The following is a 27770-nucleotide window of genomic DNA, read 5'->3' as shown; positions in this document are numbered from 1 at the left end:
CGATGGTAACTTTATGTTCTTTAATAACGTATTCCATTAGAAAGGGATACAGTTTGTGCAGATTTAGAATGGTTTAATATAGACCTGCACATATTTTGAAGAGCACAACATAAATAGAGGAATAGACACAGCTGAACAGATTTAAGAGAACATTAAAAGAGTACATAGAAAGTACACAATGTTGACTTCCTTTCTCATAACATGTGAGAATGAAATGATTCAGCATGTAAAACAAGCTCCAGCTTTCGCCACACTTGGCAGTTAAAGTAATTATTGTTATTTATTTTTTTCAAGAGTTCAGTCGCTATAATTTTTAACCTGGCCTGGGATGAGAAACAAAAATCATCTAGGAAAGAACAAATGGGCTTGTCTGGGGAGACAACTCAAATTAGGACCATGTAACAGCCACCTGGAGAAGACAGTTTGCAAATTGCTTTATAGGCGAACGCTTGCCAAGTACAGACACTAGCACGCTGCTCTGATCTCCATAGCACACCAGTTTAATTTGCTGCCTACCTGAAAGATGTCATGATTAGAGGCATTGTGTGTGTGTGTGTGTGTGTGTGTCTCTGTGTATGTGTGCCTGTGTGTGTATCTAATGCAAACAACACGCCTGTCAAGGTGCCCATACATTTTCAAGTGACTCCGATGTAACAGTTATTCAGAACAGATAATGTCAAATTGAACTGGAAACAATTATAATTTAGTGTTTTTTTAGACACTAAAAATTATTTAGTTATTTAACAGTTGTTTTCCTTCATGCGCATACGCACGCACGCACGCACACACAAACACACACACACATTGTATATCATTTTAAGTGTCCTACTGAAGAGAAGTTAATGGATCGTATCTGTCATTTTAACCAAAATTGGCAGAGGTTAACTCTACACATATTGTGGTAGGCATGATATGATTTTTACATGTATAATGTTATTACAGTTTCTTTTAAAATATAAGACTCCTAAGTAGCTTTTCTTCCTTTAAAATAAAATGGTCTCAAATGGTTTTACAGTTTTGTGAAATTGAAAAGAGGTGATGAAATCCTAGACTCTCTGTTTTATAACTGTCTCGGTTCATTTTAAGATTAGAAAGATCTCTCTGCATTGTATATTTCTCTTGGTTACCAATTTCCCCCAAACACCTACAGAACATATATATACAATTTAAAATGTATTTTAAAAAAATACTATTTTTGCTTTGTCAGTAATATAGTTACAGTTGTAACCTGGCGCTACTTTCATTTTGTTAGGTAGATTTAAACATTAATGATAGGGTGTTCACATTTTGTACCTTGAGTCCTTTCTTATGGCATAGGTGATTGATTTGCCTTCTACCTCTCAGATCATGCCTCCAGTATCATATTTCTCTCTACAGCCAAGCTTGAACAGAAAACAAGATTGTAAGCTCTGACCAGACTTGCTGTTGAAATTCCCATAAATAATAAAGCAAGCGCTGTACTGATGGGATAAAGATGGCTGTAAACATCTCTTGAATGAGAGGATTTGTTTTTTTGTTTTTGGTATTCTCTTTTATTGTAGCTGTGTAAGCTTATTGAAAACAGAAGTAGTTTGGGGGACAAAAATACAAGTAAGAACCAATGCAATAGTAGATAAAAATGCTTATGTAAGTATCTCTATTATTAAAAATGAGGCGTATATATTTATCTAATTATATTTGTTTATGATTCCTATCTTTCTTTTGATTCTAGTTCATGTTTTGTGATTAGAATTATTAGAATTGTTTCATAATTAATTTATATTCCAGTTTACGGCAATGTGAATGGGAGCAGTGGAAAATGTTTATAAAGGCTTTCACTTGTGTTTCTTTGCTATTTTTATTTTCTCACCAGTCAGTTGAGTTTTTAAAGTTGAAGACTTGCAAAAGTAGTGGTTTGACTGACGGGAGCAAGGCCTAAATAAAAGGTCCTTTGTTAAAATCAAAATCTGAGTTTTATTTTTCTCTTCCAAGTGGCAGTTTCTTGCTTTTGATGATTTGTATTTATTTAATCACATTTCTGGCCATCCTTCCAAATTAAAACCCACTGCTTGGTGTCATCATTTTTGTTTACCAGACACTTCCTGCTTGAGTCCAGAAGAAATGTGCTCTGATAGTCAGTGAGATTCATTTAGTCATCTCACCACCCACCATATTATTATATAAACAAACAGCTATTTGAAGTGATGAAAGGATCAATTATGATAACAGAAATGGCATAAAGCAATGGTTCCCGAACACTGGTCAGCAGACTGTTGCTGGTCTGTAGCACATTTGGTGCGGTGGCATACATTGCATATTTTCCGTATCACATTCATCTGAAGTCCAAATTTAAACATCTATTAAAATATTAATAAAATAATACAAAATGCTTCAAGTGTTCTATATTAGAATTGAATTATGATTGGCAATTACATTTTTTCACCCTTTTTTAATACCACACAAATCCGGGCTGCAGTGTGGGAAGGTTTGGGAAATGCATATTTAGCAAGATCATATTCATAAATAAATAAACAAACAAACATTATTTTAGATTTTCACATATTACATCACCGTTGGAGGCAAATTCCTTCACACAGAAAACCCTGGGTCATGTTATTCTTGTTTACTAATATGAATAATATATAAGGCATTAGTCATCATTTAAAAACCTTGTCATTTCTGGTTACAATCCCAAGAGCTTCTCCCTATAATGTAGGCTATTCAGAGAAGTGTGGGATAGACACCTACTTTTCTCAACCAAACAATGTGCTGCTCTTCCTGTGAGCTTCCCAGAAGAGTTATGGCTCTGTGTGTTCATCTGTTCATTTTAGTAAGTGTCCTTGGAGGGAGAGGGGGCGGGTGGGGGAGGAGGGAGGGAGGGAGAGAGAGAGAGAGAGAGCGAGAGAGCGAGAGAGAGAGAGAGAGAGAGAGAGAGAGAGAGAGAGAGAGAGAGAGAGAGAGAGAGAGAGAGCTGGCGATCTTTTGATTACTGCTCTTATAATACGTGTAGCAAAGCCAGGGCTGCCTGTCACTGATATCTAAACAATGCTCACAAAGCACAATTCATACACAATGCCTCAGCATAGGATTGTAAGCAATCCCAATTAGTTTAGCTCTGAAATATACTTCTTGTAATATTTTTTTATTAAATATTTGTTTGTTTGTTTAAAATGTAACATTTAGGAGAGCTTTGTTTGTTAAAAAAATTGGCCTGGTTCATAAAATTGTCATTTATTGTATGTGTCTCTAAAGAAAACATTAAGTGAATACTTCAATAACAGGCAATATTTTCTGGAATTTGGATTGCAGCAACCCTCCTATTATTACCACAAGGAGAGATATTTAGGAGTACTGGGATACAAGAGGATCTTTTCTTTCAACACTAATTAATGTTCAAGTGGAGAAGCAGTTTAACTCTGAATAAAGCTAAGTCAGGAGGTCTGAGTGAGGGATTAATAGGGTTCAGCTTTGTCTCGGCAATAAACATTCTCAGTATTAAATCTTCCTCCTTATCGGTCTGTCAGTGGGGTTATGAACCTCTAATGATTATCGTTATAGACCCCTTAAGGAGATATAGCTTGTCTTGAAATTTTAACTCTGGGCATACAAGATTTATAAAGTTGTTTCCAAGGCAATTTGTTTCGATTAAAGTGTGGCACATTTTCATTTTAAAACTTTCTAGCTCATCCCTGTTTAATATCTGACCCTGAGCTTGCTGTGTTATTTTCTTTGGTACATCCAAATTCAGTGCTTGCTTTTAAATCGATTGAGATCAAATGAAGGAGCAAATTAAGATCTTCCTTTTTTTACTACTTGAAAATATTGCAGCTGTGAATTTTCACTAACATAAAAAAAAAAAAATAGGGTACAGGAAAAAAATTAAAAACAAATAATCCATGTAGTTGAAAGTAAATTCATTTTAAGCTTTGAATATATTATTTATCACACTGAGATCTGTTTTATGACACATTCAAGGATTGTTCACCACGGTTCCAAATATCGTCTTTGATTATCTATAAATAATTAAGTTAGCCCTTTAAGCCTAATGTTGGATGTAGTGCTTATATCAACACTATTCATTCAGGGCCCTTGATGATCATGTTTAGATAGTAATGATAATCAAGGAAAAAAGGTTCAGCATTTCCCTCAGGCTTTATTAAATGCAAATACTTTTTTAATAGGCAAGCAAGCAAGTAATTCTGTTTTTTAAAGCACTGGGTAACATGAATCCCAAAAATTGCTTTTTTATGGAGGCAGTTTCTGTGTCAACATGTAATTGACAAAAATATGGAAATTAATTGCAGAGTAAAGGTGGCTCTGCGCTGTTTCAAGAGAGAGAAATGAGTCATTGGACTTGAGTTTAACCTTTAAATTCTCATTGTTGTTGTTTCCCACTGACAGACAGAACTGCATTACCAAAAGGAAACTTTAGTATTTGTAGTGTAAATTATTTCTGTAGTTAAAACTCAGGCTGATGTAGTTTAACAAATTATAATTAAGTTTATTTACTACACCTTAATATAAAATCATTGCCACTCTCTCTCTCGGTAATGTTTGAACTTGGCGGTAAGAACTCATGTCCATTGTGGGCAACTGAACCTAGACTTAACACTAAATACCATTGCATTACACTGACAAGATATCTACTCCATTATTAACCCTAACGATAACCAGAAACCCACATTTGTCCAACACCCATATTTTAAGTTACAGCCAATCCAAACAGGCACGTTTCTTAGTTAACTTGGGAGAATCACAATCCTAACATTTACGATGGTCTGTTTTCTTTTACATTTCATTTACCATGAATACTACAAAATGTATTACTATTATTATTATTAGTAGTAATATATGTGCTATTACAAAACAGAATACTTGTATTGTATTGTATTGTATTGTTAGTTTAAAAAAAAAATCTTTACATTTAATTTATGAAGGCGATTTATATTTGAACTACCCCCATGTATTGCTTATAATGAAGGGCACATGCTTTTATCTTTGACTGTAAAAGCAGAAAAGATTAATTTTAGATGCCTGGGTACACGGTGTCTTTCCTTCTCCTCGCAAGTCTCTGCAACACTAACCTTGTTGAGGCTGACATATGCATCAAATTGATGTAAAGGCAGCTGTATTACACTGGACAGAGCGGCTACAGGCTGGAGTGTTTCTTGAATGTTGATTTCTCTGAGACCTCCACACGTGTCTCCATTAGATTCTCTGGCTCTTTTACCTGAGAGAGGAAGCCCCTAGTGCCAGCCTGCAACTAGTAGCAGGTACAGTGATCTGCCAGAAAGGGTCACAGGAACATGCTGGTAACTGAGATTCTGACACATTTTAGTTATATATTGGTAAACCAGAAAAATAACAACATAACAACAACAACAAAATTCACAATTACTAAATAATCCGGGGATTTTTCTCAGAATGGATTTTAGTGGGAAAGTTCAATAGAAGTGCAACATACACAATGCATTGAACACAACACCCATCTGTTCCAGTCAATGACTGTGGAATTAAACTGCAGTAGATAAACATTAAACCCCTCTTCCACAAGGCAAACTTCCAATGCATACCTTTCCATCAATCTCTGCATTGCCTGCAAAATATATTATATTTTATATATTAATCTAGTGAAGAGAATAGAAAACCAAATAATAATAATAATAATAATAATAATAATAATAATAATAATAATAATATTATGGTAACACTTTACATTAAGTGTCCCTAATTACTTTGTATTTACATTGTAATTACTTGTTACAGTGTAAATACAGTGTACATAGGCATAATTACACTGGTAGTTACCAAGTAAGTACACAGTTATTAGGGACACTAAATGTAAAGTGTTACCGTAGCACAGTAAAAACATTGTAACCATGCTAAATTACAGTGTAAATACAGTGTGAAAAGACATAATTACACTGGTAGTTACCAAGTAATTACAGTGTAAATACACAGTAATTAGGGACACTTAATGTAAAGTGTTACCATTATTATTATTATTATTATTATTATTATTATTATTAATATTGTTATTATTATCGTCATCATTTGTGCTAGTATATATGTATTTTAAACGGCACAGTGTGACTCCCTTAATTTATTACTCTTACTACAGATTTGTAACTGCAAACGATAGTATTTGACGTATTATTTATAATTTACTTATCAGACGTCCTTAACTAGAGCAAGTTACAGTTGAAACAAAATACACACGATTCACGATTAATCATCCAGATACAATATAGCAGCTTTAATTTAACTAAAGTGTGCGCATCTCAGTCATGGCATTTATGGACACATTTATTAGAGGGAAACCCAGATCTGCTGTATTTATTTATTCATTAATTTATCTTGTAAATGGGCACGTTAACTGAATCGTGTTCGCCTTACTGACATACTGATTGTCTGCGGATTGTCCTGCACACCATTCACACAACACAGCCTGAAACACCGGCCAGCTGTTCATACAATATTAATAACATCGGCTGCTACGATCCGATTATTATCCTTCAGTTTATTTGAACTAGTCAAACACACACCTCCAATTCTGAAAGCGAATCATGTCCTCAGTGGGGACGGACGCTTACGGACACGTCTAGCACCAGATTGTTAACCGTCCACAAAACTCCAGACGCTTAGCCAGTGGAAACGGGGCATAAGTGGTAAAGAACATTTTTTTTTTAAAGGGTTAGATTCATATATTAGTTTTACTTGATTGATTGATTAGAAACTTGAAACCTTTGTGAATAGATACAAATAAAATGGCAAAAACATCGAGATAACTTTTTTGAAAGAGAACCCCTTTTTTATTTTTTTCCCCCTCTATCTCTGGAATAATTCTTCCCTCTGCCTGCTCATCAGACAGTAATGCAGGAAGTTCTTGTATTTGAAGTTTGCTTTGATGCTGCCTCTGGGGACGCCCCAGCGCTACAGCTAAGGCCTGCATTTGTACTGAGACAGATCTGTAGAGCAAAGGAGGGAGGCGTAGCAGGTCTGTATACCCTGGCAATCTGAGGCTGAAAAGATAAATAAAAGGCAGAAAGTTGTGCATTCATTAACTTCTGTCCTTGGTGGATGTGTGTGTGTGTGTGTTGGGGAGAGAGAGATCTGCTCTAATACTGACTAAAACACGTGCAAGATTTTATATACTTTTTTAACTTAAGCCAACCTTGCCAAAAGAAACTCCAGCATCTCCACAGGGGGAGTTTAGGAATAACTTTGATCTGACTGAATAAAGCAGAATCAAAAGTGGGAGCCGGCACTCCGATTTACCCTTTCCCTCCCATCGTGCAGTGAGTTATATAAAGCAGGCGGTGCAGGGAACTGCTCAGTGTTACAGCATCTCACCTGAAACACAACGTGGTGACGTGAACAGTGTGGTTGGTGAGACTGGTGGTTGGAGCTCAGCTGCTCCGAACTATTTACATAAGCCTTTAATATTGCAAGCCACCGATGCCTTCTGACGTCTGTGAAAGGAAACTGACTGCAGAAGGCTTTAAATAGCAGCCCTTTACTTCGCTCTCAAATAGTCCTGTCTTCACACCTGAAGACTGTGCACTCCCCGGAGGGCGATAAAGGGATCACATGGCTTCTCATGGCCTTTCTGTTGATGGGGAGAGGTGACACACTGAGCACCAAACACTCAGACACTTCAGCTCCTGACCTCCACCTGCTGCGTGCAGTTTTTGCCCCAGACGTGCCGTATCAGTTCTATATTTGAGCTGATTTCCTTGTCTCAGAAGGAGATGTAACCTCGACAGAAGTTAAAGAGAACATTTTCAAGCAGTAAGGTAAAGCACAGAACAGCATGGTGAAATTTAAATCACAGAAGGGTTACAGAAAGTATATCATTTCCTCTTCACTCTTATTTCTGCAAAGGTAATTGCATTGAAAAATCAAATTCAAATTTCCCACGTTGCATTTGTTATTTGTAAATATCCCTGGTCTGCTACTCTGTGAAAGGCAACACCGAATTGGGGAGATGCATTGCAGTTATTATTGTAGCTTTAAAGGCTTGATATGTATCGGAAGTGGGTCAATGCCTCGGCTTAATTTCCTCCGCTGCATGACTTTCTTCACAAACTATTTTTGTAAACAAGAAATTGAAGGGAACAAAACACAGTTTTCAGGAATTTATGCTTGGATTTTTTTTTTTTGGGAGTGGTGTTGGCAGATAAAACATCCAACAACAATATACCTCCATACACTAGGGTATCACATCACACACCACACATTACATGTGAATTGCTTGTCAATTCATTTTTTTGGTGTGGTGTGTGAGTGATTATTATTATTGTTATGGTAACACTTTACATTAAGTTTCCCTAATTAATGTGTATTTACATACAGTGCATTTACAGTGCAAATAGGCATAATTACACTGGTAGTTTCCAAGTAAATATACAGTAATTAGGGACACTAAATGTAAAGTGTAATTGTGCATGGTTACAATGCCTATACTGTGTTAGGGTAACAGTGTAAATACAGTGTAAATAGGCATAATTACACTGGTAGTTACCAAGTAATTACAGTGTAAATACACAGTAATTAGGGACACGTAATGTAAAGTGTTACCGTTGTTATTAATACAAAACATCTCAGTAGAAAGTTTGCCTGTTAGATGATGCTGAGCAGGGAGAGCGCCTTCTCCCTCCAGTACCTTCTCAGTTCTGTGTAAAGAGCCACTGATCACTGTGTTTCTTCTGGTATGTCGGACGGTTCTGTCCTCCTGTCCCAGTAGGGGTATGTGTGGGGAACAGCCCAGCTGCCGGGATCCAGTTTCCCTTGTCTGGATCTGAGGCATCTGTGCCAGCCCCCCAGTTCAGGCATTTGTCATGTAATCCTGAAACTGTTTTTGCCTTTTGTATTGTTTTAGATATGGTTAGAAATTGTATAGAACTATGGGTTACTAAATATCTATTGTAGAGCTTTCATCCCACTGCTACTCTTCTCACTATAATTGCTATGAATTATTTATTATTAAAATAATAATGATAATATTAATTATTATTATTATTATTATTATTATTATTATTATTATTAGTAGTAGTAGTAGTAGTAGTAGTAGCAGTAGTAGTAGTAGTAGCATTACTGTGTTATGTGCAGTGCAAATCATATAATTTTGGCTATTGGTGCCTATATGTTATTGGTTTAAGTGGTCTGATTGATTCATTGGTGCACAAAGATATACTGATGTACAGAAAGATCCCAAGCGAGAAGTCATTCTGTGTTGGTGGATTAATGGACCACCAAGGACAGACTTAAAGTGTACTTTTTATAAAAGTTGTAAAGCAGAGGTTTCCTGAATGTGGATTCCAATAACCCAGAACACGTGCCAACATTGGAGATTGGTGTTTAAGTCACATACTTTAAATGCTAGACTGAAGAAGCAGGCAAGAGTATTCCTAATCATGAAAACACAATATACATCTTTTGAATTTGAGTCAGACCTTAAGCAGTTTACGGAATGAAAAAGATCCTAAACATATCAGATTTTGCATGTTGTGGGCTGTCTGTTTAGAAATTAAACATTTGTCATATGGTATTTTAAAGTTTTAAAAATAAAACTTGTTATATTTAACAGAACCATCTGTCAACCTTGTGCCGATTTACAAAATTATCCTTGAAATTTACACATTACATATTTGTGATCATCAAATTCAAATAACAAGCACCCTATATTCCTTTTATTTGGTGTATGAAAATACTATTCCTTAAGGGGGAGGAGAGAGAGAGAGAGAGAGAGAGAGAGAGAGAGAGAGAGAGAGAGAGAGAGAGAGAGAGAGAGAGAGAGACCGTGATCATTGAACCTGACTCACACTACCTCTGTCAGATATTAAAAGTGGGCAATCTGGTCTTCATAAGAAAAATCTCCCAGATCTTCTTTTATATTATTATTTTTAATTTTAGACAGGATCCTATTGAATGTAGATACGACCAGTCAGTCAAAAAGAGATAAAAGCAGAATGCAGCATATTTGAGTTAAGCGCTACAAGTTGAGAGCTGTCAGTCGCTGTGAATGGCAGTATTATAATCGGCCAAAATAAGAATTCCCAGAAAGGAAATGAAAACAGTTCAATATTTACAATATTGACATAATGTTGTTTTCTCTTCCTTGTGCAATCTTCCTTGGGTTATTTCTCATTGATTGTCTTTTCTTTGATATTTTGTATGGGAGAGAAGATATTATTTTTGTGTTCACATCAGAAAGAACAAGTCAATTATTCAGATACGTTTCTTTAATAGGACATTTAAGTATCAGTAAGGGTTCTCACTATATTGTTGAAAAAACTGTGTATCTTTCCCAATTGAGGCTTAAATTCCATTTCAGTTTTATTACTATTTATTGCGTATATTTTTTAAAGATATATGTGTGCATTTAACACAAAGGAGGTTTGTCACTGTAAAGATCACTAAAGATCAAACTGTTTACTTTGTACCTTTCCTGTATTGTTTAACAATTAGGGAGTGTAGCAACTAATAATGTAATAACTGCCAATAATGTAATACAATTGCTGAGCGAAAAACATAATTAGTTTTAGCACATAATGTAATAATTTATTACATTATTAACTGGGTAAAACAAATGTCATTAAAGTAGTTATTACATTATTAGTTGCTACAGGGAACATTAGTTACAGTGTAGGTAAGAGGAGCCTATTCATATGATTATTTATGGCCAACAATAGCATAATGAGAAGACTCTATTAACCCTCTTCGAATCTGTAATTTTTCCATGAATCTAAAAACACAAAAACACAAGTGGAGAATTATCAATGGAGATCTGAAATCAACAACATCTAACTGCATAAAAAAGTTATAAAAAAAAAAAGAAAATTTAAAAATGACTGGCAGTGTGATCTCTAATAGGAACTACAGATATGACTGTACTTTCCTGCTGTTTTAAAGTCAAGAGTACAAGACTCAACTGTCACACACACACAGATAGAGAGAGATAAAGAGAGAGAGAGAGAGAGAGAGCGAGAGAGGAAAAAGAGATTTAGAGGTTTCTAATTGAGCAGTAATATTATTGGGTAATGATGTATCACTGCAGTTTTAGCGATACAAAAGCAAATAGCAATTATTAATTTGTTTCGGAATAATAACCATTGGAGAAGGATAGTGTATCCAGAGAATTTCCAGATGCAGCAGCTTGATGCTGTCAAAAGCTGGCAGATGGCATGGGAGATGGAGAACCGGGTCCCGGAATAACGAGGCAGAAGTGATCTTAATTTATCTCCCGGATCCAGATTCTCTTTGATCTGCGAATGCGGTGGTACACTGAGGTACCTGTATTTGAACTGAGAAACAGGGAGGACATAGCCGAGGAACTTGGGAGTTGAGTTTTAATTCCAGCAACTAGATTACGCCACTGCATATATTAGCACACAACACTTCCATGTGAGCCTTAATGACTGTACCGCTGACTGGATCGAAACAAACCTGATGAAAAGCTTTTTTACTCAGGCGTTTTACATTGTTGAAATCAGCCATGATTAGAAAAAACAAAGGCCATTACTGATAATGTCAATTGGTGTTGTAGTTTAAACACACAGGTTGATAGTTTCAAATGTTGGTGACATATTGACTAGTGCTGCTGATATAGGGATATGCTGGAAATATCTTCACACAGTTAATGTTTTAATTACGTGTGTGTCATGGATTGGTCTGACTGTGACGTGCGCAATTTCACATGTTTATTTCTCATCCACTCAAATGGCGGAAGCTGACACGAAACTATCGAAAGACGAATTTGGATAATGTAATGTAAAATGATGTGCTCGAGATAATGTGCTCATTTCACAGTGCAGGGAGGAGAAGCAGGCAAACATACTCTTTGGTGAATAAAATGTCACATCCTAATATATTTAAATACTGGAGAAAAAATAATTAAAGACTTACAATCTGAGCACGATAGCCCAGCGTCAGGGTGAACCACTGAGTATTCAGCATGCTGTTCGAACTTCAGGGCACTATAGCACATATTTTGTATTCAAGAAAACAAAACATCCCTGTGGTTTTAAACATACACAGTATACTTGAGCAGCACAATCAGGTAACCCATCTTCTTTATTAATCGTGTGTGACACTGAGAAGATACTTTCACCAGGCAGACACCTCCTCACACACTGTATGAGCAAACCTTAACTGAAGTGTTTTCTTTAGGGATTAGTCAAATTCAGACCTCGCATTCCCAGTGGGGTTGGGATCGCTTGGCCGTGGTGGAATTAGGGCCATGCCCCCGTTGTACTTCTCCTTCAGGGAAATATTCTTCCTACCGCTGAGCATTGGGAGGGAATGTTTGCTGGAGCGAGCAGATAGCACAGTGGGAAGACAGATCATGCAAGACGTTAGAGATCAATGAGATGTATATAAACTGTGCAGTGATCCCTGGACGGCTCTCTGAACTGTGTTTCAGCGATAACCACAGGACATTTTGGCCCTTCTTCATCCTCCATCTGAAATCTCTCAGAGCTAAGCCTCCAGCATCGGCCGTCCACACTGTTGCTGTACACTACCTTTCTTATAACTTGCACTCTTGAGGAACTGCCTATTAGCGAGATATTCGTCTCATTTATCTAATAACCAATAATGAAATAATCTCTTTAAGTGTACTAGATTCACAATGCAATTCTAGTTTAACCTTAGTGTGCTACTGCATTGAATGAACACGCTGTTGAAGTTTAACATATTGACAGAAGCCACTCCCATAAATGACATCATCAGCACATTCTGAAGAGCACATTTCATTGCTAATTTCCCTTTCATACTTAAAAGAGCAATGTGAAATAAATTACTTTGCCATGCCATAAGTGTTTACCAAACACTCCCTCAAAGCAGTGTGCTTTCCAGATATATTTCTGCACATTTTAAAAGACACGCTGTTATCAAATAATTTTCTGAAGCAAAAAGCGATGAAATGTTTTCTCTTATCTTACTAACAACTAGCCGTGATTATATCTTCGGGTCTAAGTCTTACAGCTTCCCTTAAAGTCTGTGTAGCCTGAGAAAATGTGTTTTAACTTCTGTCCTCCGAGGTGTGTTAGTAGCAAACTGATAAGACCACGTTTGCAGGCTAAGCCATTCTGGTTTTTCCATCGGCCTTCAAAGCCTCCCTTAAGCCTGTGGCTGGTGTCACATGTATGTAGGCTTCATTGCGACAAAGATCAGATCCCTCTAATGGATTTGGTAGATTTCAGTTTCCTTTTTTTTTTTTTTGTTGATTATCACTATGTCACATTACATAATACAATATATATATATTTATTTGCCTGACCTCATTAATACACAGTGCGCTAGAATATTCTTTCCTTTTTCTTTTGTTCTTCCCTTCTCCCTCCTCCTCCACCTACATCTCCTTCTTTAGGGCTAGCTGTTAATCATTAGATCATTGCAAATCCTCATAATACAGTTTTGATTTTAATTTCTAAAGCAGCATCAAACGCATCAGGGCAACATTACTCAAGCACCCAGGAGCAGCTGCTGTCTATATCTATATACCTTTCTTTCTCTCTCTCTCTCTCTCTCTCTCTCTCTCTCTCTCTACCTATCTATCTATCTATCTATCTATCTATCTATCTATCTATCTGTCTATTTATATCTCTCTCTATGCATAGTGGCAGCTCTTGGATGGGCAGTGTGTGGGACTGTGTGTGGAACGCACGCAGTATTTGAGTTGCTATTCTCACAGGTGGAAGGAGGTTTGAATTGAATGTGATTGAATTGAGCAGAACCCCAGGGCGATTTAAGTCAAATGCTTTATAACCTATAGTGCTCTTCTTATCATCACAAAACATTAGAAACAAAACCAAACTCATTTCTGACCTCGGTTTTAACATTTCATATGTAATAATTCAATAAAATCAAATATGTACGCTCAACTATTTATTTTTAAGTACACTCTCTCCGCTGTGGAGCACTACAAGTGTACGCAGTGTTATTGAAGCTATGAGTGTGTGAGCGGTGTTTGAAGGCTGAAGTTTAGGAATCTAGCTCCGTTCAGGCTTCTGATTTGGGCTTCGCTGCAGGCAGAGAGCAATGTGAGCACGGAGGGAAGAAATGCCTCCCGCCAAGAGAGGCAAAGTGGTCTTAAAGAGATAACTGTATATTATTGGACTTTGTAAGTGAAGGATGTTTTAAAGCCCTTTAGAAAATAAATAACAGTAAATATCTTTGTAGGCCCCGTCAGAAGGAGATTAAATAATAAATAAGAAACTAATTAATTGGTCGTTTTCTAATTTATCCCCTCACCCTGTTTGCTACCCTTTCATGAGTGCTTAGGTTGTGCTTGGATAAGCTAACCCTGCTGCATTAAACCAATTCATAGATCCACTGCTAATATGTGCAGTAATGGATTCACTTAGCCACTTTCTTAGGCTTGCTGATGAAATTTACTAGAAGCCGTCTTGCCACTTGGGTTTTATTGAAATAAAATGTGGCCTGCAATGAAGCTGACAGCTCAGCAGTTAGGTTACAAATCCAATCCTTGTGGCCGAGCAGCCGAAATGAACATTACCATCCCGGCTGTCAGGCTTGAGCAGGTGATGAGGAAGAATAAGGAAAAACACAAGCCCTGATAAATTGTGAGGGTCTGTCTGCCTCCTAATGGCTCCTCTCTCTGCGGGGAGTTCTGAGCACTCACACTATATACCGGGGATGAACGCCGCGCTGAAACGGACAGGGCTATTACAGCCAGGCACTCGTACACGGACAGGCTATATCCCCGGCACTTAATGAATCCACGGCTCCATGGCCGCCACTCAGGCAATCGTAAAAGAAAACACTGAAGCGGAGTTGTAAGTGGCACTTGCTAAATTGCAAGCTCAAACTACAAGCCGTGGACTGCTAATCCCTCCCAAAAAGAAAGTTAAAGAAGCCCTGATCCCTGGGTCTTTGCGGAGCACAAACCATATCTGGAAACGGAGACCTCAATCCCTCAAGGCTTTTATTAGACAAATGTGGTTGGAACCCAGGCTGCATTATAGCTATGTGTAGTTTTATTTATTTGTAATGGGTGTACATTCTTCTAAAGATTACTCATAATGATGTATTAACGAACCCTTAAAAAGTTTGAACCCATGACATATTAATTTGCCACCGCTTTTATCATTGCACAAAAAAAACAAAAATAAATGTTGTCTCCGTCTGCAAACTGGTGGTCTTTGTGAAGCCCGGTTTCTTGAGTGAGTGCTTCAATTGGTGGTCCACTGAGAGTCAGCCTCAAGAATCAGGTGGAAATGGATTAATGAACTCGGGCTGTCATTCAATTAAATTTCACTGGATATCCTTGTCTAATTTTGATTTGCATGGAAATGAAATATTGGCTCAGAGCAAGCTAGGGAGGTCGGGTAAAGATCGTTCTCAATCTTGGGCGAGGAGCTCAGAGGGAAGGCTTTTAATTAAGGCTAGAGTCAAAGCTTTTGGGTGTCAGGCACCAAATCCCAAATTTGTGGAATAAGATCAAGATTTAGGATGAATTTAATTTTCATAACAAGAATTGAATTGTACTACTATCATGAGAATGGTGGCTTCCACTTAGATTTAGCTTCATCTTGTTGATGGATGTTCATGAAATACATATTTATATATTCTTTGCAAGAGCACAATTTTTGAACTATCAGTGGGAAGACAATATATGTTGGTTAAGATACAAATTATACTTCCCTGTGCTGGACACAAAAAAGTCTGTCTTACACACCTATTTATTTCCATGCTATCTAGGCATCTATGTCTTACAGTTTTGGAATCAATGCATCGATTCAGCTTTCCATATCTAACACTCACTTGTTTCCCATTCCTGCATCCATTTAAATAAGATATGTATATAATCTATCATAGTTAAGGCCAAAGCGGGATTCATAACAACAGTGTTTGAACAGCATTGATTACACATGACTCTGAGACTTTGTACTCTGTTTAAATACATCTTGAATGTTGTGGGACTTTAAGCACAAAGGAATTGCTCAGACTATTAGAGTCTGAGGAATAATGAGATGAAGTCAAACCCTCATCACAATTACTCCTCGCTGAATGGCTATCTTCTTTTTTTTAGTAGCTCTGCAAACAATGAAAAGCAAGAGCATTCAAGATAAAAATCTGAAAGTAATTTCTGTCTTGGACACACACTCTTGTTAAGATCAGGTTGCATGTAGCTAATTAGGGTTTTACTACTGCATAAAACGAAGTTACTTAAATGGACATCTTTTAAAGTATTAACTGGATCCCCAACAGAAGTAAATGCTGTGCAAGTCTTATCAGTGCAAACTTCTTTTGAGGAGGCTGATAATATTTTACAAGCGTCTGGCTTTCCAAGGAGTGAGATAAGAAAAGGATAGGGAAAAAGGCACAGTGAGACAGGCCGAGACACGTGGAGTACTGCAATACACTTCGGTGAACTGAACAGTGAGTCGATTCACAAAAAATACACGTTTTATTATTTTTCCTGACTTTTTCAAGATGAACCAAAATCTGAGGTCCTCTTTGTAAGGTGCAGGTGCTAAGAAAGTCTTATTTTTTACTAATGTTTTACTTTAAATGCATGTATTTATTTTTCTCTCTGTGGATAAGATACTACTAGATGTGTCCTGTAATGAATGCAAGTCCACAAACCCCCACAGAAGCTTTATTATGCACCAGTTTCTGAGTGGAGGGTTTGCTGATCTTTTGATGACACATTGTTGTCTCAAATAACAATTACCCTCAGCCTTTCCACAATGCAACCCCCTGACTGTGTTCCACCCCGACACCTTTCTTAATGAATGTTTTGCTTCAAAGTCATGTACGAGACACATTCTGTACAAATGATGCATCGGAGCCAAGAAACAACCCAGAAAGGGCTTGACAATGAGATTCTTAGTGAAGCTCCTTCGCAGTGTATCCTAGATCCTATCATTTTTATACCTAAAGATCGGTCAAAAAGATAAAGTGAAACGTGTATAATGTATAATTTTGCATTGAGAGTTATTCTTTATAATGCAGTTAAGGATACGAGACAGCCCTAGACTGTTTCTTCCTGTTATTTCTCAGACTCAAGCAAACGAAGACTGGTTCACCAACCAGGGCAGAGGTTTGTATGAAGATTGATTGCATAGGATGTTATTCAGTAAGCTAAAACTCTGCTGAAAGGTGTTGGGCATTTTTTTCCTCATAAATATAGCAGGGAAATGCACATTATTAAATTATCATTAGTACACATACATTAATATTATGAGTTTTTTTAACACCTCCTCTATCACAATTATATTCATTGGATGGAAATGCAAATAATAAAGCTTAATTACATTTCACGAAGAGCATTTATAGAAGATCACCTTTCAGAAAAAAATCCAGCATTGATCCATGTTGAGCCACAGGTAATTAAAGGAAGGGTAAATACCTGGGGAATATTAGTTATAATTCTCATTTGAAAATCCACCTTAAATAAGCATCTTCCAACAGAAAGCATTGAAATGAGAAGAAGTAAATCCTTGAAGAAATATCACATCAACACATCACTTTAGAGGTTACAAATGGCACATTATTAATGGATAATAACTAAGCTATTAACACTTAATTATACATGTATTAGTTACAATTAAACACAGAAATAATTTGACTTAAGTTAATAACATGCTGTTAATAATATGTGTAGATATTTTGCTACCAAGTTAATTACATTATATTAATGTTCAGTTAATATATTCTAGGTTATAGAGAATTTGTACATGTGATTTGCATTTTATAACTGTTCTTCTCTGAAATAAAGTCCTGAAGAAAAACATAACATATTTCACATGGTGTTGTGTTCTAGCTGATCTCAGGAGTCCATGCTCTGAATTGAGTGCATGCCAAACATTGTTGACATAACATTTCATTAGTTGATGTGACATTTTTAAATGTATCAATTGGGTAAGAACTGCTTGACTAAATATATCCATGTCCCTGAGTTCTGCAGCAGCAAACCGCAGTTACATGGGAATGGTATGATGTAGCTATTGATTCACACATATTATAATCACTGCTCATTCACGGGGTATAAGAATCGGGAATGTGTTAGAATGCCCTTTATGGTTATTGAGAGTTGATGAATACAGTAGCTACATCCTGTGGTTTTATTTATTCTTGCTTTCCTTCTCTTCTCCATTCTTCGTTCTATATTTTTCTATCTTCCTCCTCCTTCTTCAACTTCTTCTTGAACCAAGTCTGACCTGTTCATCAATGCAGTCAGCCCTATTATATTTCAGTTATTGGAGATGTATAACTTTACTCTAGTCTCCAATGGACAGAATAATGTGTTCGTCGTGCAAATCGATAAATCATATCTTCATGTTTAATTTAAGGAGCAGTTAATTTTTGAAACTTAATCAAACATTGTAAATAAGGAGGCTAATTGAATTCTCACTAGTATAGAAAAGTAAGATTGATGAAATCTAAGAGGAACACTATAAATTCAATGTGATGCCTAATGTATTTATTTATGAAGTGAAATCTTATTGTATATCATTGTGAACAGTGTGATCATCTTGAACTATTAATAAAACATACAATTACATACATTACAGTATTCATTGAGTTTAATCAAGTTTATTTAGTTATAAATCAATTGCAAAACATATTGTTGGCACTAGGTTGTTGTATTGGTCACACATTGACATTTTATTTTTTTATGTTTCCTCTGCAACAATCCATAATTTGGGATGCAGGAGATTTAATCAAAATATTTGGGCTGTAAAGACATCAAGAAAAGATACACAATGAAAATGAGGATATGGCCGTTTATGCATGTTTTCAGTTAATTGTTTGCACCTTTTGCAAACATGATTTACAACGATTTTCCCCCTGCAGTAACAAAGTGATTATTCCCTGTAACAAGATAACACTCTTTGAATAAGACTCAGTTAAACTTGTTAGAAATGACACTTGTCAAAACCCTCAAAGCGTTACACTCATCACAGCCTTTGACATTAAAAAGGGTAGACAATTACTGGCATTGCTTCATATTAAAGCTGTCTCTGTGACACTGTTGTATTTAACAATTGGATCAAATTCTCAGACCTTCTGGTGGCATCGCAGACCCGGGGGAGTCGGGATGTGTGTTATTAAATAAATAGCCATCCACAATCCTTACCGAGCCACCTCAGAATGTGATCTGAAATCCGAAAGAGACTTTTGCCTAAATTAAGTTATTATTCATTCTACTGACAATCCTGCAGGTTTTATAGACCTCCACATTATCAGTCACTGAATTAACTGAGAACATGGTCATTTGAACTGATGATGCATATTTACATCTTTATGTGAATGTGTAAATTCCTATTTTTCAGCATACTTCATAATTTCTCTTCACGCTGCTCAAGATAAATAATCCAGAAGGTGATGAACGTTTAAATTATACATGTCATTTTGAATAATTTGTTTATACCTTATTATTAATCATTATTATTAAATTATTCAGGAAACAAGATCCTTTGAAGACAAGAGCCTGACAGAGGAGCTTTGCAGGCCTTTGTTCATAAAAAAATAAAAATATATTTTTTTAATACTGATGTATTGCACCTGCAGGTTCCAAACAGCTATATGAGACTTTTTACCAATCAGAGAGCTTCTTACATCTACAGACTGGAAACTCACCCAGTCAGCTACTAGGATTGTTATTATCAATTGGTTGGTGGGTTGAAGTTTTGATTAGTTTATTTTTTTTAAGTAGTTATATTGATTGAATAGTTATATTGATTGCATACCTTCATACCTACCCCCTCTGTCTATTTCTAGTCAACATATATGTAGCAAAGCACGAAAGACGGACTGAACATTCAATACCAGAGACCCCGTGGCATATTGACATAAGCGGATATAAACATTGTTCATGTCATGTACAGCCGATGTGTATGGAGGTCTGTGAAGTCATTTGTCTACAGCATTATGGGTAGTGGAGCAGAAGATTTTCATTTTAAATCAGAAAATTGAAATGAAAATTAGTCATAGATTATGATTTTTTTCTCTTTCTTGAATGGTTCACATGCTCCATCTTGTGGTAAAAAAAAAATATATATATATAATCTCTCTGCTATAATTGATTATTAGGAACCTGTTTTATAGGCAGTGTGTTTGTTTTTGATTTGTCATTTATGGTAAGGGTTGTTACTAATTGCTTTTGTGTGCCTCTGTTTCAGGATTCAGTCACGCTACTGTCTAGCTGTGAACGGGACTGGACAACTGCAGAGACATCCACAAGAGGGGGCTTTTTGCCAGCAGCATAACCTGACACAGTGAGTTGTTGCTCTTCTTTATGAATTGAATCTAAAATGCGTTATTTTCCTTGTTCGTAACTCAGTGCTTATTATGAAAGTAGAACGAGAGCTGATATGAACTGTGTGTGTAAAGCGATAAAAAAGGCAGCACTGTGGACTAGTGGTTAGGGCTTGGGCCTCATAACTGGAAGGTTGTGCGTTTAAATCCCGGGTGGGGCAGTGCTGTTGTACCCCTGAGAAAGGCACTTCACTTAAATGCTCCAGTATAATGCCCAGCTGTATAAATGGGTACAAATGTAAGTTGCCCTGGATAAGAGTGTCTGCTAAATAACAAATAATGTAATTTAATGATAACTGCTGGTATATTTAAAAATGGCTCCACCTACTGGTGAGTTTTTATTATTAGTATATTACCGCTATTTGAAAAATATATACTGAAGCAGAAAATGTATAATTTAACAGAAAAGGTTAGATGGTTATATGGGTAATTGAGATTAACTGAGATCAATTTGGTTTTAAATCAATCAATCAATAAAAGCCAATTTCAAATTAAAAACTGGGTTTGTAATTGGCAATTGATCAATATTTTATTGAATCTGGATATGGATTGTATAATGTTAACCAAAGACAAAGGATGCTGTAATGTTATTATGGCACTACATTAGATGGAGGCTGAACTCTTTTGTTGTGTTCTTCATGGAGAAGCGTAAAGTCTTTACTGATGAAGTGGGGAAAATGTAACAAAATTAATACAGTTATTAGGGTAGGTTGGAGTGATTCATTTCCATCATCCATTAATGCTATCTCTGTGATTTGTTTGTATCTTGATAAATACATTTTAATACATTACATTAAATGAAAGCAATCACAATCACAAAAACACATAGAAGCTCATGAGCTATTTTTAAAAGGAATTCACTCTCTTCCATGTGGCATGCTTTAGGCAGTAGTGAGGACTGAAGGCAGGTGTGTGTTGTGTGTGTGTGTGTGTGTGATATGGACTTGGGTAGGGTGCAGCGATGGTGTGTTAAATTGTGTGTCGACATGTCAAAGTCATACAGAGGGGGGATGGGTGAAGGATGGAATGCTAAGCCTAGTTAGCTGCGTAAGCTCACTGGAGGGCTGCAGAGGTCAGTGCTTCTATGCGTTCTCAAAGCAGTGGAGAGAGAGAATGGATGCTATAGTAGAGATTAAAAGCAAAAAACACTATACAACTACACAAGAAACAAAAGGGTTTACAAGCAACATTTTCATTTCCAATTGGAGCATAATGTTAAAAAATGAACAGTAACTCTGTAACAGTAACTATACTGAGAATACACCTGCTCATTTCCTGTTTAAAGATCATGTGATCAGGATTGCTTGGCTTCATTATCAGAGTAAACGCCTACCTAAACCACTCAGAACCTAAATGCTCTGTGTATATGTATATATATATATATATATATATATATATATATATATATATATATATATATTCCCTTTGGTTCACTGTGGTCAAGCACCTCTACTGGTGTTCACGACTTGTGCTGGCATGGAGGAAGTTAAGTGAGTATTTGTGGGGGATAAGAGTGAGGGTTAAAGCAATTTAATTAACTCCATTGACCTGCAGGAGCTGCTGTTTAATAAAGAAAAAGAGATGCTCCCTGGAGTGCACTGCAGGTAAATTGAATGAAAATATTTCAACCCAGCCGAGCCGTGGAGGTGGGGGGTCTGTCGGAGAGCTTGAATCCTTCCACCCTGGCTGACACGGGCCAGCATGTCCAAACCCACAGCCAGAGCAGCATGGCCAGCCCGAACCCGGCACACGGTTCACGGTTCATATGCACTCATCCGAGTGCATGCTGTGTTGTGCTGCCCGCAAAAGGCTTTTCAGGCCAGTGTTTCGCTAAAGTGCTTCAACCAGGCCTTGTTTTGGAATAATTATGACCACATCCTTTGGCATCACAAAGTAAAGGTCTTTGCAAACCTATGAATATTTATCTGGAGAATTTTGTCTTTGTATTCCTCTGTAGAAAGAAGGGCACAGGTTATTATCCAGTTCTAGTCTGAGGGAAGGGTATATAACTGCATTAGCTTTTTTAAACATTACTCACCTTTTACTTACATGTTCGTTGGTGGTCTTTAAGCTCTGTGCTGCTGTGCATAACCTCTGTGATATCTGAAAGGTTTTTTTCTGAGCGAAACAGATACACGTACATTGTAAGCTACAATATATATATATATATATATATATATATATATATATACACTCACCTAAAGGATTATTAGGAACACCATACTAATACTGTGTTTGACCCCCTTTCGCCTTCAGAACTGCCTTAATTCTACGTGGCATTGATTCAACAAGGTGCTGAAAGCATTCTTTAGAAATGTTGGCCCATATTGATAGGATAGCATCTTGCAGTTGATGGAGATTTGTGGGATGCACATCCAGGGCACGAAGCTCCCGTTCCACCACATCCCAAAGATGCTCTATTGGGTTGAGATCTGGTGACTGTGGGGGCCAGTTTAGTACAGTGAACTCATTGTCATGTTCAAGAAACCAATTTGAAATGATTCGACCTTTGTGACATGGTGCATTATCCTGCTGGAAGTAGCCATCAGAGGATGGGTACATGGTGGTCATAAAGGGATGGACATGGTCAGAAACAATGCTCAGGTAGGCCGTGGCATTTAAACGATGCCCAATTGGCACTAAGGGGCCTAAAGTGTGCCAAGAAAACATCCCCCACACCATTACACCACCACCACCAGCCTGCACAGTGGTAACAAGGCATGATGGATCCATGTTCTCATTCTGTTTACGCCAAATTCTGACTCTACCATCTGAATGTCTCAACAGAAATCGAGACTCATCAGACCAGGCAACATTTTTCCAGTCTTCAACTGTCCAATTTAGGTGAGCTTGTGCAAATTGTAGCCTCTTTTTCCTATTTGTAGTGGAGATGAGTGGTACCCGGTGGGGTCTTCTGCTGTTGTAGCCCATCCGCCTCAAGGTTGTACGTGTCGTGGCTTCACAAATGCTTTGCTGAATACCTCGGTTGTAACGAGTGGTTATTTCAGTCAAAGTTGCTCTTCTATCAGCTTGAATCAGTCGGCCCATTCTCCTCTGACCTCTAGCATCAACAAGGCATTTTCGCCCACAGGACTGCCGCATACTGGATGTTTTTCCCTTTTCACACCATTCTTTGTAAACCCTAGAAATGGTTGTGCGTGAAAATCCCAGTAACTGAGCAGATTGTGAAACACTCAGACCGGCCCGTCTGGCACCAACAACCATGCCACGCTCAAAATTGCTTAAATCACCTTTCTTTCCCATTCAGACATTCAGTTTGGAGTTCAGGAGATTGTCTTGACCAGGACCACACCCCTAAATGCATTGAAGCAACTGCCATGTGATTGGTTGGTTAGATAATTGCATTAATGAGAAATTGAACAGGTGTTCCTAATAATCCTTTAGGTGAGTGTATATATATACATATATATATATATATATATATATATATATATATGATTTGTCCTGTAGGTTTTTATTCAATAATGAAAAACAGGTTAGGTTTTAGGTTTCAAAATTCAGTTTATTTTAAGTATACAAAAACAAATATGTGTTGACTTAAGTTTTTGAATTGACTTTAAAGTAGGCTTCTCTATGGAACCTTTAATACAAACTGAAGACAATTTGAAATGTGCAAATACTACATATAAATGTATTTTTTTCCCATATTTTGAAACTCATGAAACTATATTAGATACAGCTGTGTGGTGGTGTGATAACATGGCCATGAGATGAGCGGGGAGTGCCTGGGAGAAACACACACTTATTCAGAGAGGATCCGGGGATTGGTTGCAAGTTTTTGATTGCATTCGCTGTCCAGGGTGCTGAACCATCTGGGCTAAAGATTGCCGTAGTCGTGCATATGGACTTGTAGAATAATACTGTATTCCTGACTAAAGCAAACCAGTTCATGTAATAGCATGTTACTGACAATGATCAACAATGCAGGGATAGCGCTGTTTGTCTTCTCTGTATAACAGGACTATTCACCATCATCTTGTGTGTAAGTTTTCCAGTTATACAGATTTTCATGTAATTGAAATAAAGATGAAAGTTCAGTAACTTTCATTAAATCCCCCTCCCCCTCAGCGTTCCATTTATACTCCTTCACAAGAGCTTATCTCTGAAAGAAGAATTGCATTTGGACATGAATTACTGGTAGCAATACAACATTTCCCTTTAGTCACAGAAAGGCAATGAAATCACATTAGAAGTTTTTTGTGTTTATATGATTTTTTTTAATATATCATAGTCTGATGTGCAAGCATTGAATAGGGAATTGAACCCATATATACATATGTTATAACTGTAATGTGCTTGCATTTCTTATAAAACAGATCATTGCCAGTTTTGCAATAAATGCAGGGTTATTTTTATTGTGGTTATGTTTTTTTTTACAGAATATACATGTGCTTCTTTAGCATGACAATGTTAAACCATAGTTAATGTAATAGGTTTTACAGAGACATGCACATGACAGTTTTGTTAATAACTAATTTCAGATTAAGTGGCAGACACCACCAATAGGTCTGCTCTGAATTTAGTTGTCCCACTAGAGGGCAGGATTTGTCAATTGAATCAGATAACTCATGAAGATGTTCTGTGTTTGGGGATATCTTACACTACTGCGTAATGTTTTATATGGCATCTGGGAATTGGGTCACGTAATGGAGTAAATTGAACCTCTAGTGCCCCATATTAGATGCACTGTAAAGTTGAATGTGATGGATACGGACTGGGAACCAAACACACACACTGTATTGTTCTAATATAATCTGTGGGGTTAAGTAAGGTTTATGTGAAAAGACATCTATCTATATTATTATTATTTTATTATTGTTGTTAGTGTTTCGTCTTATAAGAACCAGTCTGCAAAACATTGTCCATTCTGTTTTTTTATTTTATTTGAAGAGGCTGTACTTTGGGTAAACATTAAGCTTTAATCCCAACAGCATTTAAAGAGATTGTTAGAGAGATGGATTTTTTTTTTTTTTCAAATCCTATCACAACATCCAAATCCAGCCTCAGGCTTTAGTATGTGCTTTGACCATGTACAGAATAAATCTCAATAGGAAAAGCAAAGAAGATGTATATAAACTCCAGTCAGGAACTTCAGCCATTTGATTGTGTACAGGGCTCTACTGGAACGTGGCCGCCTGGATCGGAATGAACTTTTTCTAAATTAACTCATTTCTGGGTTTCTGATCTAGGAGTGCAGAATAGTATTTCAGCCCCAAACCGTCGGGCAAATGTGCAGCAGAATATAATATCATCTGGACAAATGCAATATGAGACTTATCAGTTCATTGTCAATTTAAACTTGTGAAAATGGAAGTTAGGTAAGCTTTTTTGTGTGCAACTTGGCCTTTGATTCTTTCCTGGTTCAGTGTTTCTATTGCCCCTGCCCATTGTGTAAAATTTGCTGTGTGAATTGCCTTTGTTTCCAGTATTGTGAGTGTATTGAAATTGAGCCCACAGACATGCAGAGCGGGGTATGTACACACACAGCACTTATGCTGATACAATGCTTGGTCAAAGACAGACTCCACTGCTTTGTCTTGGGATCACTTGGACGATAGTAATCTGCCTGGAATAAAAGTGATGCAAAAAAGGAAAAAAAAGAGATTAAAGGGTAATCTGTGTATTTCCTTAAATACAGCCAGAAGCTTAACTTGTAACCTCGTCAACAATCTTTTTTCGAAAGCCAAAGCCCTGCCCTCTCTTCTGAGGAATTCAACAAATCCTTTATCTCTGCAGCCTTCTCGCTTACTTCATTTTATTCAGTGTACCAGAAAAACCACAGACATGCACAAACGCGGACACGCACACACACACACAAAGGTAACAACAACTATAGATGCAGAAGAATTGCAGCACATGGTTCGGGGAGGCCTGACATGAGGTTCATAGAGCCCATAATTAGTCCCCCTTCCTCGCGCTGAGCAGTAATTAAATGCGCCACTTCTGCCCTGCTGATTCATTTATTTAGTCATTTAGTTGCTTGACTGAATGCATCTTTATCTCCAGAAAAGCAACATTTTATTCACAGGGCTGTGGCATAATTCGGGCTGAGGGGAGGGTTGTGTTTTGTGTGTGCATTTGTGCTTGTGTGCGTGTGTGTGTATTTGTGTGTGTGCTCATTGGGAAGAGATGTGGGAAGGAAACATATGTGAAACCCAAATTGAAATGGCGTAACAAGGATGAGGAATTGGCTTCTGCTTCTTGTTGCCATTTCAAGACCTCCACTTTGTGTTTAATAATCTTTCTGAGCATGGTGGTTTACTAATGTATGTATTACCCCCGGTTTGGTTTGGAGGCTAGTTGTTAAATCTAGCTGGCAAAGTTGTATTGAAGTGATGGCTGACCGTAAATGACTTAAACAGCAAAATAAAGATAAGTTGAATAAAAGCTTGGAGTAGCAACAGGCTGTGCATTTATTATAGACTCCAGGAGCAAGCGGCTGCATTGCCACATTGTTAATCATGATAATCACTATGTAATGCGCTGTCACTGTCCCAATAATTAGGTGGTAGGAACAGGGATCCTACAAAGCTATGGGAGAGGAGTGTGTTTGTCTTGTATATGCCATTGTGGATGCAAAGCAGTAGGATATAATTCTACAATTGTTTATGCATGCATGTCTATATGTATAGTATTTATTTATTATTTCAAATGACCTTTAAAGCAAGATGTATTTAAAGATTTGCTTTAATTCCCTTAAAGACAGTTTTCTTTCCTTCTTTTTTATAACAGACTTTTTTAGAATGGAATAACAAATCTCCAATCATTGTTTCTATTTTACTGAAACATTGTAGAATAATAAATAATGCCTGATTCATTCTGACAAGCAGTATGCATTCCGCAATCAAACTTTTTTCTTTTTTTTTCTGGTCTTGTCATTTCCACAGCCACAGCAGGGGTTTTTGTTCACACGCATTTTATGGCGGCTCCCAGTCACTGTCTAGCAAAGCAAAGGCGAGAGCTGCTGCCCTGCCCTCTGGCCCTTCCACTAAGCAGATTTTTTGGGCAGAAGCTCCTCTCATGTGTTACTAAGTGAACCGATTGGTGGAGGGGGCTGTGAGCTCACTTTGCTTGATTCAAGCTTATCTGCCAAGGGCTAAGCTAGGGAGGAAAAAAAAAAGCAAAGCTTGCTTCATTCCAGCAGGGCTTAGGGCTCATGGCCATCTGTCCACACTGTGGATTCAACTGACAAATAGGGGGACCTCACTTAACTGGGACTGTACACAGAAGAAATTGTACTAAACATTTGCAGGGACTATTTACTACTGTGGAAGACGAAACACACCGGCCCATAAGGTTAGTATTAAAACTACAAAAGTGCCTTCTAATATGCATTTTATATATTTATATCTGTATAAATAAATAAATTATATATATATATATATATATATATATATATATATATATATATATATAGACAGATATATTTCAAGGGAGACAAACCTCAGATAGGGTCTGAGTCCTTTTTTTGTTCCTCT

At 37.1% G+C, this 27770-nt stretch overlaps 1 protein-coding gene across 10 annotated transcripts in view; it reads left to right on the top strand.

The window, feature by feature from the left end:
• Positions 1-27770, top strand: part of LOC136713659 (poly(rC)-binding protein 3) — a 180572-nt gene that overhangs the window by 102875 nt on the left and 49927 nt on the right. For 9 of the 10 annotated variants that reach the window (XM_066690842.1, XM_066690844.1, XM_066690843.1 and 6 more), the window contains exon 4: positions 20136-20231. In XM_066690842.1, the coding sequence (XP_066546939.1) occupies positions 20136-20231 (96 nt within the window). Of the gene's footprint in view, positions 1-20135; positions 20232-27308; positions 27589-27770 lie in introns of those variants that run through there. The other variant, XM_066690840.1, reaches the window with a different exon arrangement.

This window comes from Amia ocellicauda, chromosome 18, assembly GCF_036373705.1.
Source record: "Amia ocellicauda isolate fAmiCal2 chromosome 18, fAmiCal2.hap1, whole genome shotgun sequence".
In the NCBI taxonomy this organism is placed as follows: Eukaryota; Metazoa; Chordata; class Actinopteri; order Amiiformes; family Amiidae; genus Amia; species Amia ocellicauda.
The sequence above is the reverse complement of the archived record's forward strand: the minus strand, read 5'-3'. Positions and strand labels throughout refer to the sequence as shown.